The sequence below is a fragment of the Anser cygnoides genome, chromosome 14 (assembly GCF_040182565.1).
Source record: "Anser cygnoides isolate HZ-2024a breed goose chromosome 14, Taihu_goose_T2T_genome, whole genome shotgun sequence".
In the NCBI taxonomy this organism is placed as follows: Eukaryota; Metazoa; Chordata; class Aves; order Anseriformes; family Anatidae; genus Anser; species Anser cygnoides.
In genome coordinates this window covers 15,981,714-15,999,653 of record NC_089886.1, presented here as the reverse complement: position 1 = coordinate 15,999,653, position 17,940 = coordinate 15,981,714, and the positions used below count along the sequence as shown (strand labels likewise).

General features: G+C 38.1%; 1 protein-coding gene across 12 annotated transcripts in view; it reads left to right on the top strand.

The window, feature by feature from the left end:
• The window catches only part of TENM2 (teneurin transmembrane protein 2), a 1,595,068-nt gene that overhangs the window by 1,554,120 nt on the left and 23,008 nt on the right, over window positions 1-17,940 (top strand). For 9 of the 12 annotated variants that reach the window (XM_066977122.1, XM_048064654.2, XM_048064659.2 and 6 more), the window contains 8 exons: window positions 1,065-1,275; window positions 4,198-4,317; window positions 5,800-6,061; window positions 6,774-7,041; window positions 8,202-8,345; window positions 9,916-10,165; window positions 13,129-13,149; window positions 17,124-17,356. In XM_066977122.1, coding sequence (XP_066833223.1) covers window positions 1,065-1,275; window positions 4,198-4,317; window positions 5,800-6,061; window positions 6,774-7,041; window positions 8,202-8,345; window positions 9,916-10,165; window positions 13,129-13,149; window positions 17,124-17,356 — 1,509 coding nt within the window. The remainder of the gene's footprint in view (window positions 1-1,064; window positions 1,276-4,197; window positions 4,318-5,799; window positions 6,062-6,773; window positions 7,042-8,201; window positions 8,346-9,915; window positions 10,166-13,128; window positions 13,150-17,123; window positions 17,357-17,940) is intronic. The other 3 variants (XM_066977125.1, XM_066977123.1, XM_066977124.1) reach the window with 1 other exon arrangement.

Genomic DNA, 17,940 nt, shown 5'->3' with positions numbered 1-17,940 from the left:
AGTTATAATCTGAAGCTGATGGTGTCTTCACGATGATTATATAAAATAGGTGGAAAATGTACTGTAGACAAAAACAAAAAACAAAACAACACAAAAACCTCTGTGTTGGAAAGGATTTCAAGATGAATGGAGCTCTTAATGTGAATAGGCGACTGACCTTAAAGAAATGTATAGCTCTCACAACAAGGTAGTTTGTCTAACTTAAATGTCCATAGTGAGCTGAATGAAACATCCTCAGTATAGCATGGCAATTTAGTTCTTAAATCAGAAACAGTCATTTCAGACATACACAATCCATTGGAAATTCAGGTTAATTGTAAAATGAGAAAGCTTCTTATAGAGTGGTTTGCTGTTTTGTTTTGGTTTTTTCCTTCCAATTATCACTCTGTAACATAGTGCCAGTCTGTTGTGTATTTGAAAAACTTGAAAATAGATGAGTTGTAATCTCAATCTAATGTACTTCTGTCAACTAACCAACTGGAATGTTCTTTCTCATGTATGGTGTCCAGTATGTGCCTAGGTCATACCCGTATTCAGCAAATCAGACTTGTGTGCCTTGGAGAGTCTCTGAAAGTTTACAGACTAAGAAGAGATTACAGATTGGATACCTCATTTTTGTGATTTCTTGATAGTGGATGAATGAATATTTCTAAATTCTTAGAGATTATAATATTTTAAAGTAAATGGTTATTAATTTCTAAATTAGAGTAAAATTCCGTAAAGAGAATGCCATTAAGTTGAATGATGATACCAAAGGAAAGGGTGGTGCTAGATATTGTCTTCATATGCGTTAAAAGTAGTTTTGATTCATCTAGCTATGCAGATTGGTGTCCCCATTGAGGATTCCATTTTAATTTCTTAATTAATGATGTTTAACAAGTGTACTTTCAGAAAGTCTTATCTTTGCTGTATTGTTGATACAATTACCAATCGGTTTTGTGGTGTAGAGATGTTATGAAGAGAAATCATTCACATTTTTTCCCAGTGCCTTAAGACGTCCATTAGATATTTTTGCTTGATAGCACTGTGCAGCTGGCTGAATCTTGATGTTTCTTACCTTTCAGATGGCTTGGTTGACTGCCTAGACCCAGATTGCTGCCTCCAGTCTACTTGTCAAAACAGCCTGCTGTGCCGGGGTTCCCGTGATCCTCTTGACATCATACAACAGAGCCATTCTGGTTCACCAGCTGTGAAGTCATTCTATGATCGAATCAAGCTCTTAGTGGGGAAGGACAGCACTCATATAATTCCAGGAGAAAATCCCTTCAACAGCAGGTAGCGGCTGTAAATTTGACATTGCATTTGTGCAGTTGCATTGTACGGGAAAATTTCTCCCGGAGCTTTTACTCATGTTTTAACATGAGATGCTGCTTTCAGGTGCTTCACGTGTTTCCATTTCAGGGCACTCTAAGGGCAATTTATACTGTTGCCTTTGTTTTACAACACTGAGTTTTATTAGCATTTTAACATACTGGCAACACCTAGAAGGTTTCTTCCACTGAGCAAGAGCTTCTGAGCTTTATCATTTATGAAGACTGCAGTCTACAACAATGGAAAATGCCCACTAGTTAATAGTTAGAAGGGTACATGTAAATAATGCTGTAATACACTTTTTAATACTCAGTGCCTTAAAAAAAAAAAAAAAAAATCAGCTGCTGAAAACCACCCATCTTACTTCCAAGCTGTTTGCTCAGAAATAATCAAACTATATATGTGTGGATATGGGTTGGAGTCTTCAAGACAGTCTAAGAATTACAAATCTAGACTGAGCAGGAGCTGGGTGCTTCAGAGCTGAAGCTCTTTTGGAAAATTGCAATTTGAAATTTTAGATTTATTAAAAATTAAGTTTTATAGAGTTCTTGGTGATGGTTTTCGCAGTTCTGTTTTATTCATCTCAAGTACCTCACACATTTTAACATGTCGTTTTGAATGGCCTATTAATCCCATTTTAAAATTAGCCTTAGCCTTTAAAGTTGTGAAGGTACGGTGTGTCTGACTTCTAGTCAAATGGTACTTCATATGAATCTGGATTTTAGCTACAAATTTTAGTATCCATTGCTTTCAGTATTTCTTCATTTTAGAAATAAAAATTTTTATTGGTGAGAATTTTCTTATTCAAGTTGTTTCCTGAAATAGTGAACTTGAAGATAGAAAAAGTTGTCACGAACCTTACTAGTTGTCTTCTGCCATAGGATGATTTATTTCTAAATCTGTTTTCTGCACTGTTCCCCTATAGGAACTTGTGTAATTATCTTCCGACGACTATTTGTGGGTTTTGTTTTGTTTTGTTTTGTTTTTTTAAACATAAAATAATTCAAGGAAAATTAATAATGCCAAGACAATCATCTTGGTCAGATATATTTCCAAATAGATTTTCTCAGAAAGGTATGGATTTCTATTAAATTCCATATTGTGTTACAAAATGGTGATTTCAGAAAAATCAATTTGGGCCTGAAGGGTCAAGAAATCATTGAAAGTTACATTACGGAAAAGTAATATTTTGGTTACTCAAATGACTCATTTTCATGAATAAGTTTCTTTTCTATGAAACACATTTATTGACATAAAAGTTCTCCCTTGTTTGGAATAAAAATATGAGGAAATAATTGTTAAACAGCCAGCATAATACAGTTAGAAATGTACATCACAGCATCTTGAACATTTCAGAAATAACAGAAAAGTACTAAAAACAATCCCTGATATTACCAATGACAATGAATATTCTCTGATATGTAAATAGCTTTAGAAATGCATGTATAGGGGATAAATAAGCTGTCCCAAAATTCAACTAAATATTGTGAGTTTTTGGCAAAACACAGGCTGGTTTAATCCCCTTATCCAACAGCTTGGACTGGGTCCAGAAATCAGGGTTCAGTATCTGTCTTGTCAGGTTTCTGTGTGTGTCAATGTGCCTGAAGCCTCCTAAGGTTCATGGACAGCTCCCGTCCTGCAGTGCAAAGGCAGTTCAGAAATGGGGCTTTTGATTTTCTGGCTCACTCTGTAGCAACACATGAGAGTTGGTAGACCGAGCTGGAAGCACTTAGTGCTGAAATAGAAATCTTTTCACCTAGGGCTACAGCAAAACTAAGTGTAGTGGTCCCTGAGATTAGGGGTTACAGTGAGGTTTTACTTTCCCCATGTTTCAGGATCATGTTCCCTTTTCTTCATGCTTCCACTGAAGATGGAAACCTATCTACACAGAGCTTCTCCTTTTCATCTCCCTTTTACTGTTCAGCTTCCCTTTCTCACCAGTTTCCCTCAGGATACAGGGAAGGTGGAAGGGAAAGGAGCCAGGAGATGGAGAGCCCTCTCTAGCTGGGAGAGCAGAGGAGAGAGGCAGGAACAGGCTGACCACGCCAGAGAGCAGCAGAGCGGGGAGAAGTGGGGCTTGCTCCTTCCAGTGCCAAGGAGGCTGCGAATGCAGTTGGGTGGGCTGTTTCTGCCTGCTGTGCACTCACCAGCAGCAAAGCACTCTCAGAAGAGAAGACGACTGAATATGCCATACTGTAGAGGAATAACTAGTCTTACTCTCCTTTAGTTTGAGCAAAGTAGGTAACCTGTTGGCTAAGAAACCTGTTTATTTTGCCTGTAAATCAATCTGGCCTTGAATCAAATTCTCACTTCTGCTGACAAAGTGAAAGGCAAGAATTACGAATCAGGACCCAATGCAGTGTACAAATGTCTGGTGCTCCCTAAGGTAAAGGTACATGCACCTTAATTTGGAAAATAAGTTATATAAAACAGGTATGGCATTACACCATGTTTTTGAAGTATACTAGGCATCCAGAAACATCATATTGTACCCAGCCAGTTTTTTTTGGTTTTTTGAGAAGTGACTAGTCATCATTTCAGTGGGACCTCAGAGTCAGAGTTGTGGCTTGGCTGAACATGACGTAGCTTTCTGTTCCAATTTCTCCTCTGCAAAGCCTCATTAGGCGATCACATTTGCGTTCCAGCCCAAGAGAATATGCTACCTCCCATTCCATATATGCAGACCATATTGCATAGACAGCATTTTCTTGATTTAAGTATATACAGAGAGCTGGGCAATATCATGATATCTTCAGTATTCTAATAAACCTTGCAGTAAATCGGATTTAGAGTAAATGAGGCACAAATGTTCCACTACTCAGTTTATAAACACTGTAACTGTTTTCATAACTAACTTCAATACCTTTAATTATCTTTCTTCTTTAGTCTTGTGTCTCTTATAAGAGGCCAAGTGGTGACGACAGATGGAACGCCTCTAGTTGGGGTCAATGTGTCATTTGTCAAGTATCCAAAGTACGGCTATACCATCACTCGTCAGGATGGCACGTGAGTTTGCTTGTTTCATTGAGTACCCATTTTTTATGTAATATCTTTGCTGATTAACAGATGGTGCAATCTAATGGAACCATGTGGTACCATGCATTGCATTCCTCCCAGGGCAAAGAGCTATTAAGTAAACACAAAAGTATTTTTTCACATGGCATTTTGAATACTAAATGAAAGTAAATATGAAAAGGCTGACTTCTGATAATAATGCATTAGCAGTCAGACTCCCTTCAAATAAATTGCTCTGTATCTATGAAAACATTTGTGGTCTACAGAAATACCCAGCTGAGACCAGCAATATTTTAGTTTAAAATGCAAGGCAGGGTAATGCTGCTGGGAAAAAAAAAAATAGTATCATTTTAGAATAACATATTTTGTTAAAAGTTCCCTTCTGTCTCTCTTTCCTTTTGAAGATCCACTATATTTTGTGTTTCTTCAGGGTAGAATATATTCAAAAGATTATAATTGAATATATTTAGACATTTTCCTGCTGTGCAAAGAAGAGCTTTTTCCCCCCTTGTATTATCTGATTTGAAATGTGCACAAATTCAGAAACCCAAAATTAATGTGTCATGGTTTATCTAGTTTACTGGCTGTGGTAACTAAAACAGCATATCTATGACACATACATTGTAAACATTTTCCGTTTTTTTCTTGATCTTTCATGCAAACTATTGAATTGAAATACTTAATATGAGTCAATTGAACTACAGAGTATTTCATGTCCACATATCTGCTGTTATAATAAAAGTATAACATTGTTGATTTCAGTGGTCTAATACTACAGCAATGTATGAGCTGAACTCTATTTAGATCTAAATGAAATAATTGAGTAATTTGTTACATTGCCAGTATTTACATGAAACAACTGACAACTAGTTCTGTTGTCAGTACAACCTAGAGGTATTTTTTGCCTTCAGGACAGATTTCAAAATACTTGCAGAGCTACGCAGTGCTACTGTGATTTTATATAGGGATTTGGGAGTAAATATCTAATCTCTCTGAAAAATGATAGATCAATTATCCTGGAGACAGGAATTCTTATCTTATTTGTATAACAGGAACAGCAAAACTTTTCATTACTATTCTTACTGCCACCTGTCCCATTCTGTTTCATGATGGACAGTATCTATTAGGAAAGGGATAATTCAGTATCCAGCTCAGTATGAATTTGGTTTCTCTGCTGGTTCTATGTATAAAGGTGACTAGTGATAATAAATGTCGGTTTGTTCTTTTACTGAAAATTATTTTAATGTAAGTTTTATAACGTATAGGAACAACATTTGTCCAGATGACTACAAATTGCTGCTTGTCTTGACTGTATTTCAGTCAGTTGTTTAGTTGCCAGAGGTTCACATCCCATTACCAATAATTTGAAGCATGACACTTAAAATACACATATTGCTACGATCCTCCATTAGCCAGGAATGTTATTACTGGAATTATTCAGTCTCATCACCTATAAACCACATGTTTTTCTAGGTTTGACTTGGTTGCAAATGGTGGAGCATCCCTAACTTTGCACTTCGAACGGGCCCCATTTATGAGTCAGGAAAGGACAGTATGGTTGCCGTGGAATAGCTTCTATGCCATGGACACACTAGTGATGAAGACAGAGGAGAATTCCATTCCCAGCTGTGATCTAAGTGGCTTTGTCCGTCCTGATCCAGTCATCATTTCATCACCACTTTCCACTTTCTTCAGTGATGCTCCTGGCCGAAATCCCATTGTACCAGAAACCCAGGTAAGAGTAGCATGAGTGAAAAGGATATAAAAATCAGTGGTCAGATGCTACTGCTGACCTAAGCACTTGCCACAATCACCATTTCTCGCCTGGAATTGTTATAACAAATACCTCTGTAGGGGTCCATTATTTCTGACAGATATTGAGCTTTCTAATGAAGTCTGTAGGAGATACCGTAAGTTTATCTCACCCAGACACATTTATGTTTGACTACCTTGCACCTTCTCATTATCATACAACTTACCAAGTACATGTGTGTATTTCAGTTGGCAGCTTAGGTGTTTGAAGAGAATTTTGCAGAGGCTTGGTGTATGCTACTAGTCACAGTCTGCTTTCTTACATATTATTTAGGACAAAGGAAAACTTCGCTTGTTTTCACTACTTTATTCAGTGTTTACTTCATACAAATTGTTAGTGGAAATTGCAGGTTCCTATAGCTGTGTCTTCTTGTATTCCTCTTGCATATAACTTGCAATAAAACTCTTGTTCTTATTTGTGCTTTTGCAGTGGACTCCCTTTAAAATAGAGAGAGAGAGAGAGAGACCAAATAATTTTTTGTCCAGAAACAGGAGCTGAGCTCTATCACTGCACTGATTTGAGGATAGCCATTACCACTAGTAGAAAATCATTTGTTCATAAAAAATATGCGGAGATACTATTCTAAAAAATAAAAAAGCAGTAATGTAAAATGTTTGATCTTTTTCCTATTCAGGTTCTTCATGAAGAAATTGAGATCCCTGGCTCGAGTATAAAGCTCAACTACCTGAGTTCCCGTACTGCTGGATATAAATCCTTACTTAAGATCATCATGACTCAGTCACTTGTGCCACTGAATCTGATCAAAGTTCATTTGATGGTAGCGGTAGAAGGGCATCTATTTCAAAAATCATTTCAGGCATCTCCCAACTTGGCTTATACGTTTATCTGGGACAAAACAGATGCATATGGTCAGAAGGTTTATGGGTTGTCAGATGCTGTAGGTAAGTCAGCATATGCAAGCTCAAAAACTTTCCAAACACTTGCAATTTTTAGTAAGAAAACTGCGAAGATTTTCTATGGAGAAGCAAATGTAGACTAAACAGTTCTTGTCTTCCACACACAGATTATGCTACAATCTATGCAGCATGTTTCTTTTACATATTTAAAAGATCACATTCAGAGGGTCTACCACCATATCCGTGTTTCCTGATCAGTAGCTGACTTAGAAATTTTAGACCTGCCAACTGGAAAAACCGGCCACAGGGACTTAGGCAAAATGTGGTACATCACTGTCTTTATATTCTTTCATTTAACGAATAAATCTCATATCCGAACTGACTGACATTCTTTGGTGCATTTGGAGTCTCATGCATACTGTTATTCCAGCCTTTTGTAGTGTAATACATTTGAAACAAAATAGTGTTTTTATAATGCTGTTCAGTCTAGCAGTTTTACGGAGATTTTTAGTTCCCTTATTTATAGATTTTCATTCTAGTGGCTTGGAAAGTGGGGGATCATCACAATATTTTTAAGTTTTCAATTTAATTTGAATATCAGAATTTTTTTGATATAACAATGCTAAAGACTGTGCATTAGAGATGTGCCAATGTGGAAATAAAAACTTACTTAAATCATAATTCTTTTCCACATTTTTTCTAAAATCTTCTTTGCTACAGCTTCTCTTTCTTACATTATTGCATAGGATATTGCTTTCCTGAGTAATGCTAACTGTGTGTGTGCTTAAAAACACACAAAATTTTCACTGCTCCTTGAAATATGGCATGTAAACTGAACACAATAAATGCTGTGAACATCTGGCAAATTAAGAGTTTGATCTTGTCCTGTTGTCTGATAGGAGAATTTTATTATCTTTTTTTAATTATATTTCTCACTCTCCTCTTACCAAACCAGTCACTTCCCAAAGCCAGCTATTCAAAGAAAAGTGATCAGATCCCTGCAGAGTACGTATGAATGAAGTTTCAAATTTGTGTCTAGTCAAAGATCTGACTTTAATATTGTAGATGAAAAGAGGGGAATATAATCACTTCATCTTTTTGAGGGGGCAGGGGAACTGGAATGCCGATCCATTTGAATGTGCCCTGGACATTTAATTTAGTGTTTGTTCAGCAAGTATATTAGATTTTATTTTTATTTTTTTCAGTTTCTGTGGGTTTTGAATATGAGACTTGCCCCAGTCTGATTTTATGGGAGAAGAGGACAGCACTGCTGCAAGGATTTGAACTAGATCCTTCCAATCTAGGAGGATGGTCTTTGGATAAGCATCATGTACTTAATGTCAAGAGTGGTGAGTTAGTTCCACATGTTTTCCGTGCTGTATGGAGTTTTGTCTGGGAACACTTTTTATTTACATTATATTTACCCTTTGAAAAATGAAATGTCTTCACTCTTTTTGTTTCTTCTTTAGTTTGGTAAGGAATGGGACGTGTTTCAGTTGTCAGAAAATTTCTGTAGATTTTCAACAGATTTTTTACCCTCCTACAAAATGTCAATTTATTAAAGTCCAAATCTTTATCCTCTATTCTGTTGTTCATTTATCTGCTTGTAATTAGTTCCTGTCTTCCTTCCCTGTTCGTCTGATCTTAACCACATCCATTCCTGGTTCCTTTTGTTTGACTTTTTCCTTTCTTATTGGAGATAGGGTTTAAAAGGAGTATGAGACTGTGACAAGATACTGATTCTTGTTTGTCTTTTCCTTGTGCCACCTGCTTGGTTTTTCCTCGCTTCTCTTTAAGTACCCTAAACTGAATATTCTTGGTCTTCACATTTTATCCAGAGACTCCCAAGGAATTGAATGCTTAGCGTATATTTCATTTAATTCCTGTAAAGTGTTTTCTATAGCCTTCCCACTCTTTCTTGCATTAACAATTGCAGAATATACTGTCACTCAAGAAATCAAAAGTAATGTTCAGAATAGGCAAGATCAAGCTATTTGAACACACTTCAAGTGCTGTGCAGAAAATCAAACACTGCTGAGAAGGCCATTTAGATAGAGCATGATATTCGTTGCTGTCATCAGTGATGGCAACTGTACTTGTCCCTGGGGAGCCAGTTGCTTTACATTAGAATCATGCAACTATATTTCCAAGAGAGCATGTGGCTAAAAGTTTCTGACCAGATTTCTGCAACCTTTGATGGTGTTGAAATTGGTCACTCTGTCAGAGAATCCACTCCTTTCTTAGAACAGGTATCTACTTTTAGAACGAGTATGTTTAAAAGAGATAACCCATCTTAAATGCATTTCTTGAAATCTAATAAAGGTCCTTAACACTAGTTCCCCTCTTGTCTTTCATCAGCAATCCAGAGCAGCCCTTTTAGGAGTTTCATCTTTCTTTCTCCTATCTTTTCCTTTTCTGCACTGTCCCCTTTTTTGGCATCTCCATTTGTGTCATGAAGAAAATGAGAAAGACTGGGAGCGGGAAAGAGGAAAGTGAGGTTGGAACAAAATTCTAAACAAAATGTAACATAAGAAATTGGATTCAATGATCTGGGTGCACTAATAAGGAACACTTCCTCCCTGCTATTTCCTTCCTCACTTCCCAGTTATTAAGACAGTCTAATAATTGTGCCAGGCTGGAAGGATGTCTGATGGTATTTTTGAATACCAAAGCACCGTGGGTTTAAGTTTGGGTTTGTGTTTGTAGTTGTTTATGTGTGTGTGCTTTAACAGAGAATCCTCATTACACCTTTATTGTTTTCTACTGCAAACCTATTTCACTGTTTTTGTACTGTTAGAGAACCAGTGCTGAAGTCATTTCACTGTTTAGTCCTTAACAGCAGCTGTTGAAAGGAGAACTACCTGAAGTCACCTGTAACAAACGACTGTAATAACCACTTCTCCTCCTGTCTGTTATTAGGTATATTGCACAAAGGCAATGGAGAAAATCAGTTTCTAACTCAACAGCCAGCTGTGATAACCAGCATTATGGGGAATGGGCGCCGAAGAAGCATATCCTGTCCTAGCTGCAATGGTCTTGCAGAAGGAAATAAGCTTTTGGCCCCTGTCGCGCTGGCAGTGGGAATTGATGGAAGTCTCTTTGTTGGAGATTTTAACTATATTCGGCGTATCTTCCCATCCAAGAATGTTACTAGTATATTGGAGCTGAGGTAAGACATTAATCTTAGCACTTCAATTCTGCAGCCTGTGCTTAAATCAGCCTTTACCATTATTTTTATAATTTTGTAAAACATTGTCACTTTCAACCTATTTAAATTCCAGTGGAGAAATGGGGCACAGAAATGCATAGTTCAAAGTCTGTAGCTAATCAGACTAGAGTTAGAGCTAATGAATATAGAGAAGGACTAAAGAGTACAAACTAACTTCAAAAAAGTACAGTAGTACACACCATCTTGTTCTTTCCTGGTGGCTATCATTTGATACGATCTCCCTTCATTACTGTACATCATTTAGTTTTGTTTGATAACTACAGAACTGACTGCCCTAAGGTATTGAGCCACAGTGATAAACAAAGAAGTCTTGGGAAATTAGAAGGGAGCTGTTCATATCAATGATGTAGAGAGGCACTTTCTCACTTCCTTCCCCTTCTTGTAAGCTTATTTCTGTAGATTGGCAAGTGCAGTAAAGATTGACATACAGAGTCACTTTGTAACATCAGAACTCTTTCCAAGATCATATCTCTATTCCCCCAAAAAACATTAAGATTTGGTCACTTAATAGGGAGGGCATGAGTGTAGAGTGTACCACTTCACCCATTTCTGTTTCATCTCCTTTTTTCATTCCTCTAGGAGAGGCAAGAGCTATTGCTTCAAACCATAACTCATGTAACTGTTTTTTATTGTTACTACACTATTGATTATTTGGCAGAAAAATAAGGAAAAACATCTTGCACTGGCTGTCTTCTGATACTGCTGCAGCCCACTCAGGCAAAAGAATAGTGTTCTTGTAAACTGGATGTAGCTGCAAAACACGTTGAGTGAATTTAGGTCATTAGTCTTTTTTTTTTTTTTTTTAAGTGATATGACCCGTAACCAATTCCTCTGCTTCTACTGTACTTTTACTTTTTAATTAGTGGGGGAAAATGCAAAATGATTGGGCTGTTAAAGAATGGGAGGCCTAGCTCTATTTCACACCTCTCTTCCATTCATGTCATTCTGTTGATGTCACTGTTGTGAATTCCAATTTATATTAAGAGAAAAGAGAACAGATTCGGGCCAGTTCTACTCGGAGATCCCTCTCTGGCACCTATCCATCAGGCTGCCTCATTATCCAGAGGTTTACAAAAAAAAAAAGTAAAAATCATCCAGTGTTTTCTGCTGGCAGCTCAGTATAGACCACAGAAGGTAGCTGGTACGGCTGTATGACTTGCTGTAAACATTTATATCAGTATACACTATAACTCTGCATTACACAGAATATGCCAATGTGTTGTTTTTCCAACTAATTCAGATCTGTCTAGCTTTCTAGTAAATAGGACTACAGCTATATAGGTGAAGAGAAATATTTTCAAACTAGGATAATTAAAAGGCATTTATATCCATCTCACTTCCAAATGCCAGTCACGGACAAAGTTTTGTAATACATCAGATACTTGAAAATGTTATCTTCAGCTTTATGACATTACTAGTCTGAGAATTTTGCTTTCTGCCTATGCAAGAAACAACTCAGACTTCTCAGTGTGTGTGAGCGGAAAGGACAGCAGTAAAGAATTAAGAAGCCTAAATTAAGAAGCCTATCTTCTGTTTCTGCTCTTGTCCCTGTTCTCTTTTCTTTTATGAAAATCTGTTTTCCATAGAGTAGTTTCTTTAGCTTCTGCTATGACTATTAACAATGAACAATGAAGCTATTGTGTTTTGAGTACTGTTGGACAGTGGCAAATGACTTGACACCCAGTTTATTAGGATTTCCAATGATCTTTTCCATACCCTGTTCTCCAAAGGGAATTAGGGCTCATTGCAGCAAACGTCACTTATAGAAGTAATTGTGATTCAGTGGTCACTTCAAAATACGTATGACTTAAATGATTTAAATCTTCAAACTCTTAACCATTTAAGTATGAATGAGAATGAGTCTTCAGCTACTATTAAATAGCTCATATAATATGCAAATAGTGTTTCCATAACTATTACAGACTAAATGTATCGCTTTGTTTAGATTTAACAATGGGTATAATTTGGGTTTTACATAAGCCAATATAAGTCTTTATAAGTCAGAATAAGCCAGCGTGCATATTTCCTTTGCACTGTCCTTTCCTGTACTTGATCTGAATGGCTAATAGAAATTTTGGCTCAGAAGTGCTGCATGTCACACTTAATGTTGGTATTGCAAGTTTGGGGCTGTGCACTGATTTCTGCACCTCACTGTTTTATTCAATTTATATTCCTATAAAGAAAAACACAGTGAAGCCCTGTAGTGTGGAGAATATATTAATTTAATTCTGGGAAGTAGAGGATGGTTTTCTTTCGGCTTGTGTCTAGACAGAAAACTAGGTATCAATTAATGCTACACATCTCCCATTGCACAGTATCTTGCTGCACACTTAAAAGGTGTTTTTTTCTTTACCCTAACATTTGTTTTGATTGGCTTAACTAGAATCTACAAAACATGCTACCAAGTAGCAGCCAAACTTGCCTTAAGCAGTTATTTTAGTGTCTCGGGGGGAGAAGAAAATAAACTGCGTAATAGAAATTTGTTTAGAAATAGCCTGTTGGAAAACTGTTTTGATTAAAGAGGTTTCAACGAGCTGTCTGAGAATATCCTAATCCCAGTGCTTCCCCACTCTCACTTCTGTATTCAGAAAACTGCCAGTTTCTCTCCCTCCTAGCCCAGAAGCTACATATATTTCCATGTGAAAACTCTCTCAGTGGTCCAGAAAGCTTCCTGCAGCGTACAGGGGGGTGGGGGATGAGGGAAGGGGTGTCATACTAGGGAACTAGATGCAAGTGGATCACTCTCAGTCGTTCTTCATCCATAAACCAAGCTGAGGCTAGTGCTGAAAAGAGATATCTTCTCCTGTGTCCTTTTGTAAAATAAAACAAATACTATGTTTGCTTTACCATCTATTCTTCAGCTAACTGTTTGTTCTTTTTCCTTCTGTTCCCCTTCTATAAAGAAATAAAGAGTTTAAACATAGGTAAGACACGAGCTCTTTCCCATATAATTTGATATGGTTTGTTTGCTTCATTGTGTTTGCTTTTTGTGTTGTGCTTCTTGTGTACCGTTATGTTCTTCATGTACCATATATAGAAACATTTTATGTGCTAATTGTGTGTTATGAATATGATAAGCGTTAGCAATTATGAAATGTAGTCAAAAAGCAACCAAATAAGTTCTGACAGTAATTAGAATTTTCTAGTAGAATGCAAATATAATGAACCCCAAGCTAACTTCTATATAAACAGTTCTCACTGCTGTCTGTAATTGGTCTAAGTGAGTGAGGTAAACTACAGCAGCAGTTTTACGAATGCCAGAGAGGTTCACAAAAACACTAACAACTGGAAATAGGTCAAAAATGCATTTTCCAGTCAGAGATTTTTCTGAACCCTCTGTCCTTTTTTTTTTTTTTTTTAAGTTAGTTTCTATTTCCTTTCATTGAATGCATTTCACAGTCAGCCTATGGGGCTGGTTGTGTGCAACCACTAGATGGAATCACTGTAAGGTTCATAAGGGAGGTGTAACCTTTCTGGATGTTAGGAGAAAAGGGTTTTCCTCTTAGCACTAGGCTTTCTGGATGCGAGCAGCATAGGAAACACTCGTACCTTCCTCCATGTCATACCTTGCCAGGTGGAAAGGGTTGTTCACCCTGCAGAAGATCAAGTGCAAGAACAAGGAGAGCTGCTATAAGCTCTTCCATACTGTTCTGTCCATGACCTCTTTCATTTCTGCCATATAAGTTAGATGCAAAAGCCAGTCTGGAGTAAACAACAAAATTTCCTGTTCATAATATATTTTGGTACATGAAGTGTAACTCCACTGGATTTTCTTACCTTAATGAATTCATTCACAATTTGCTAATGGTTACTGGTGATGCTGGAGGCTCCTTATTTGCAATTATAAGCGTAGTTAATTTTTCAGGTGCTTAGAGATTTGCTTTGGGCAGCTTCTCTTTTTTGGTTATATTTTAAGAAAAGCTATTGTTAACACTGCTGATGCATGTATGAGAAGAATAGCAAGCACAAGCTGGTGCTGCCGGCACTTGCTGTCAGGCACCAGGCTTCCTAGCAGACCAGAGTAAGGTTGCAGGTGGCATCTGCTGCCCTCACCAGGGAGGTTAGAGGAAGAGGCATTATTGGCAGAGGTCTCTGAGCAATATCAGTGTTATGGAGAATCTTTTAAAGCAAGGTACATTCCTTCATTTCCTGTAATTCAAATAAAGGATTACCATGGCACAGAGAAAAGAGAAGATCTTTAGTTTTTCAGATGGCAGTTGGAGAACTATTTACTATTCATTTATAAAACACATCTCACTATTTGAGGTAAGAAACTCTTAGGTGTTTTTGGAGGCAGTGAATGCACGTTGCCTTCCACTAGTTGTCCTTGTGCCAAAGTCCCTCAGATATTTTTTGTGGAGGGTCTTCCTCCATCTGTTCCCTTACAGAGCTCAAGAGCAGAAGTAAATATAACAGGTCAGCAGCTCCAGCAAGTTGCTCCCCTGATGGGGAACAGAAGCTAATGACCCACACCCTGGCAAGACTGCCCTGAGGGAGACTGCAGGGAGAAAGACAGGGTGAGCTCCATGGACACATGTAGGACTGCAGGAGAGAACAGGGAGATAAGTGCGTGTTCTACCGTTGTTCTTTACCCTGATTCATACCTTGTTCTATGCTGCAAGAGTGGGACTTAGCTAAGGCTAGCTGCAGGCTGAAGGGTAGTAGGGGCACGCTCGCTTAGGAAGGCAGGCACAGGCTGGCAAATCACTTCTGAAAACCTCAGAGACCTTTCCAGTCTCACAGGGTGGCTGCTGCCCTGTGTCAGGCTGTGCTGGACCTGCAGCGGGGTAGAGCAGCTCCCACAGGCTCTGCTCAGAGCAGCCCAGACCACCGAGCCAGCAGTACGTCTGTGCTCCAGCTTGTACCTGCCTCAATTTGTCCTGATCCCCCAAAGTGGGGCTCCACATGTTCCAGAAGAGCCAGGTTAAAAGCACTCAGCAAGGCATCACAGCAGAGATGCAGCAAGCAGCAGCATGTAGGTGTGTTGGCTGGTCTGCTGCTGTTGGAAAGCCCTGATGTAAATCTGGGTGTGTTTGCAAAGTGGAGCATGGCACAGCACTACTGTCACAGTGAAGTTGTGTTCTCAAGTGTTAAGGGCAAAGCATAGTGGAAAAAGAGAGAGCAGAAATTCAATACAATGAGTAATGTGCAGGTGTTTGTATGGCTCAGAGACTTGAGAGACTGAAGAAGTGGAAAGAAATTTTTTATATATGGCAGAGAAGATTAAGCTTTGTTTTGGAGGGATGAGAAGGAATGCGAAAAGAGTAGTCTCAGTCTGCTGCTGAGGGTGAGGAGAGGAACTTGGGGAATAAAGAAATTGTGCTCTGATCTCAAGAATGTCACTAGTCTCCCTGTATAACTTGTCTACACCACTTAACCTCTCTGTGCCTCAGTTTCCTCCTCTGTAAAATGGGTATAATACCCATCTTTATAAAGTACTTGAGATTCATGCATGAAATAAAACTGCCAAGTATTTTTTTTGTTTATTGTATTTTTTCATCTCTAATTTCTACACTCCTAGACTTCAGCAGATGGTATTACCTCTGCCTATTTAATTTCGATCAAACCGATCTCCTTCCTACTTTCTACAGTTGTAGAACAAGCTCTTATTGACCTAAAAATCATGGTATGCCAAAGACTGGCATAGAGGAAGATGACTGTAGAAAGTGATATTTTTGCACCTCCTCATTCCTCCAAATCTGGTCTTGACCACATAAATGCAGTTGTCTTTGTGCTGCCGATAATCCATCTGCCGAAAGTGCCCTTACTGTACTTCCAGTGAATCTGATCAAGCAATGGCTTATGTCCATCATAACTTATCTCTGCGTATCCTCACTCTTGGAGATGGGCACTTTTGCCACTTGAAACTAGGAGTGTGGATATTTGGAGGCAAATCTCTCTGGTTACTGGTAAGTAACCTTCATTTTTTTTCTTCCTGTCTTCATTTGTCTTCTATGTTTTGAAACCACCATTGACCTTATTTATGCTCACCCATAGGCTCCAAAGGCTGGAAAATTCAGATCATGCTTAAATTCCAACTAAATTGAGTTAAACTAGCCAGGCAAGATTTTGAAAATATTTCTGCGCTGCAGTTCCGTGTATGTGACTGTATATATATTGCCAAGATTGACATTTCTCAATTTGCAGATGATTTGCTAAAGTAGTTCCAAAATGTGACAAGCTGTCAAAAAACATATATTTCATAAGAGAAGTAGCTTTCCATATAAGCACACGTCGTAATCTCAAACTGAAGACCAGTTTGTCAGTAACAGAAGGTTTGGAGTTAAAGTCAGACACTTGGGGTCTCTCTGGTTGTAGTTACATAACCATCTTCATCTACCGTAAATGAGATTCTTGATAAGAATGAATAAGAACGATTTTGCTTTAGGAATAAATTTGTTATGCTTCTGCCTTCTATTTATGCAAGACCTCACAAATCTTGTGGCATAATATAAGTAACTCAGAAGCTGATTCTTTGATCTTATTTCTGTGACTTCTCCTTTCAAGGGAAGTTATTAAAAAAAAAAAAAAAACCACGGGGTGGGGATGTTAACAGTAGACATAAGCCAAAGAGAATTGACCTGGCATACATCTAAAGGGCTAAAAGAGCTGAAGAGGGAAAGTCTGCTGTGTGGCTTTGGCTTATTGGGATCTATTACGCAACGTTTGGTATAGCAAGCAGAATGAGATTTGGAATGACAATCCTGCTGAAACACTGACCAGTTCCTAATCAAATTAAATCCTCAAACAGTAGTTATTCAGATCCCACCTCTGTATGGAAGGTGTCAGACTTTCTTTCCAGATCTCTGTGTGTCTGATGAATATCTAAGCTCTGAAAGCCCGTGAAGTTTTTAGACTGCTCAGCTGATTCTGTTCTATGCTTTCTTTTTCTCTAAAGCAACAATCCCGCTCATAAATACTATCTGGCCGTGGACCCTGTTTCGGGCTCACTCTATGTATCCGACACCAACAGTCGGCGGATATACAGAGTCAAATCCCTCACTGGCACAAAAGACCTAGCTGGTAATTCTGAAGTGGTAGCAGGGACCGGAGAGCAATGCCTGCCCTTTGATGAAGCCAGATGTGGAGATGGAGGGAAAGCAGTGGACGCAACCCTAATGAGCCCTCGAGGTAACGTAGTAAAAGAAGCCAGAAAAAATGACTGTGTGAGGCTAGGCTGGATGTGGAAATAATTATCTGGCAATTAAATCACTACTTGCTTGGTAATTTTTATTCCGTGCTTTAATTACAGTGGATTGGCAAGTGTTCGTGCTTTGTTTAGTTAAAGCAAACTTTATTACCCCAACACTGAATGCTGCAAAAGGAGAACAGAACACAAATTAGCAGGGTAACGCTCATTCCAAGAAGCAAACATGTAAACTGGGAAAGAAAATACAGTTTGTAATATAGCATTTTGGAAGAAAATCTTCCTCCTGTGGTATTTTTCTTAGCTTTTATTTTATGTGTTCCCTTTTTCTTCAGATTGAGGGGGGGGGGGGGGGGGGAAAGAATTTTTGCCCTTTCAAGTTCCTAATTTTAGCAACAACAAAAAAAAAGCTATGTAGAGATTTGGGAATGTATTGCTTTTTAAGATTTTTTTTTTCATCTTAATTGTAAATATGAATTACTCAGGTGTATTGCCAGATGTTTGAAACATCTTTGTGTTTTCTTACACTGGTTGAAGGTAACTAGATAATAGTAAAAGTGAATAAAAA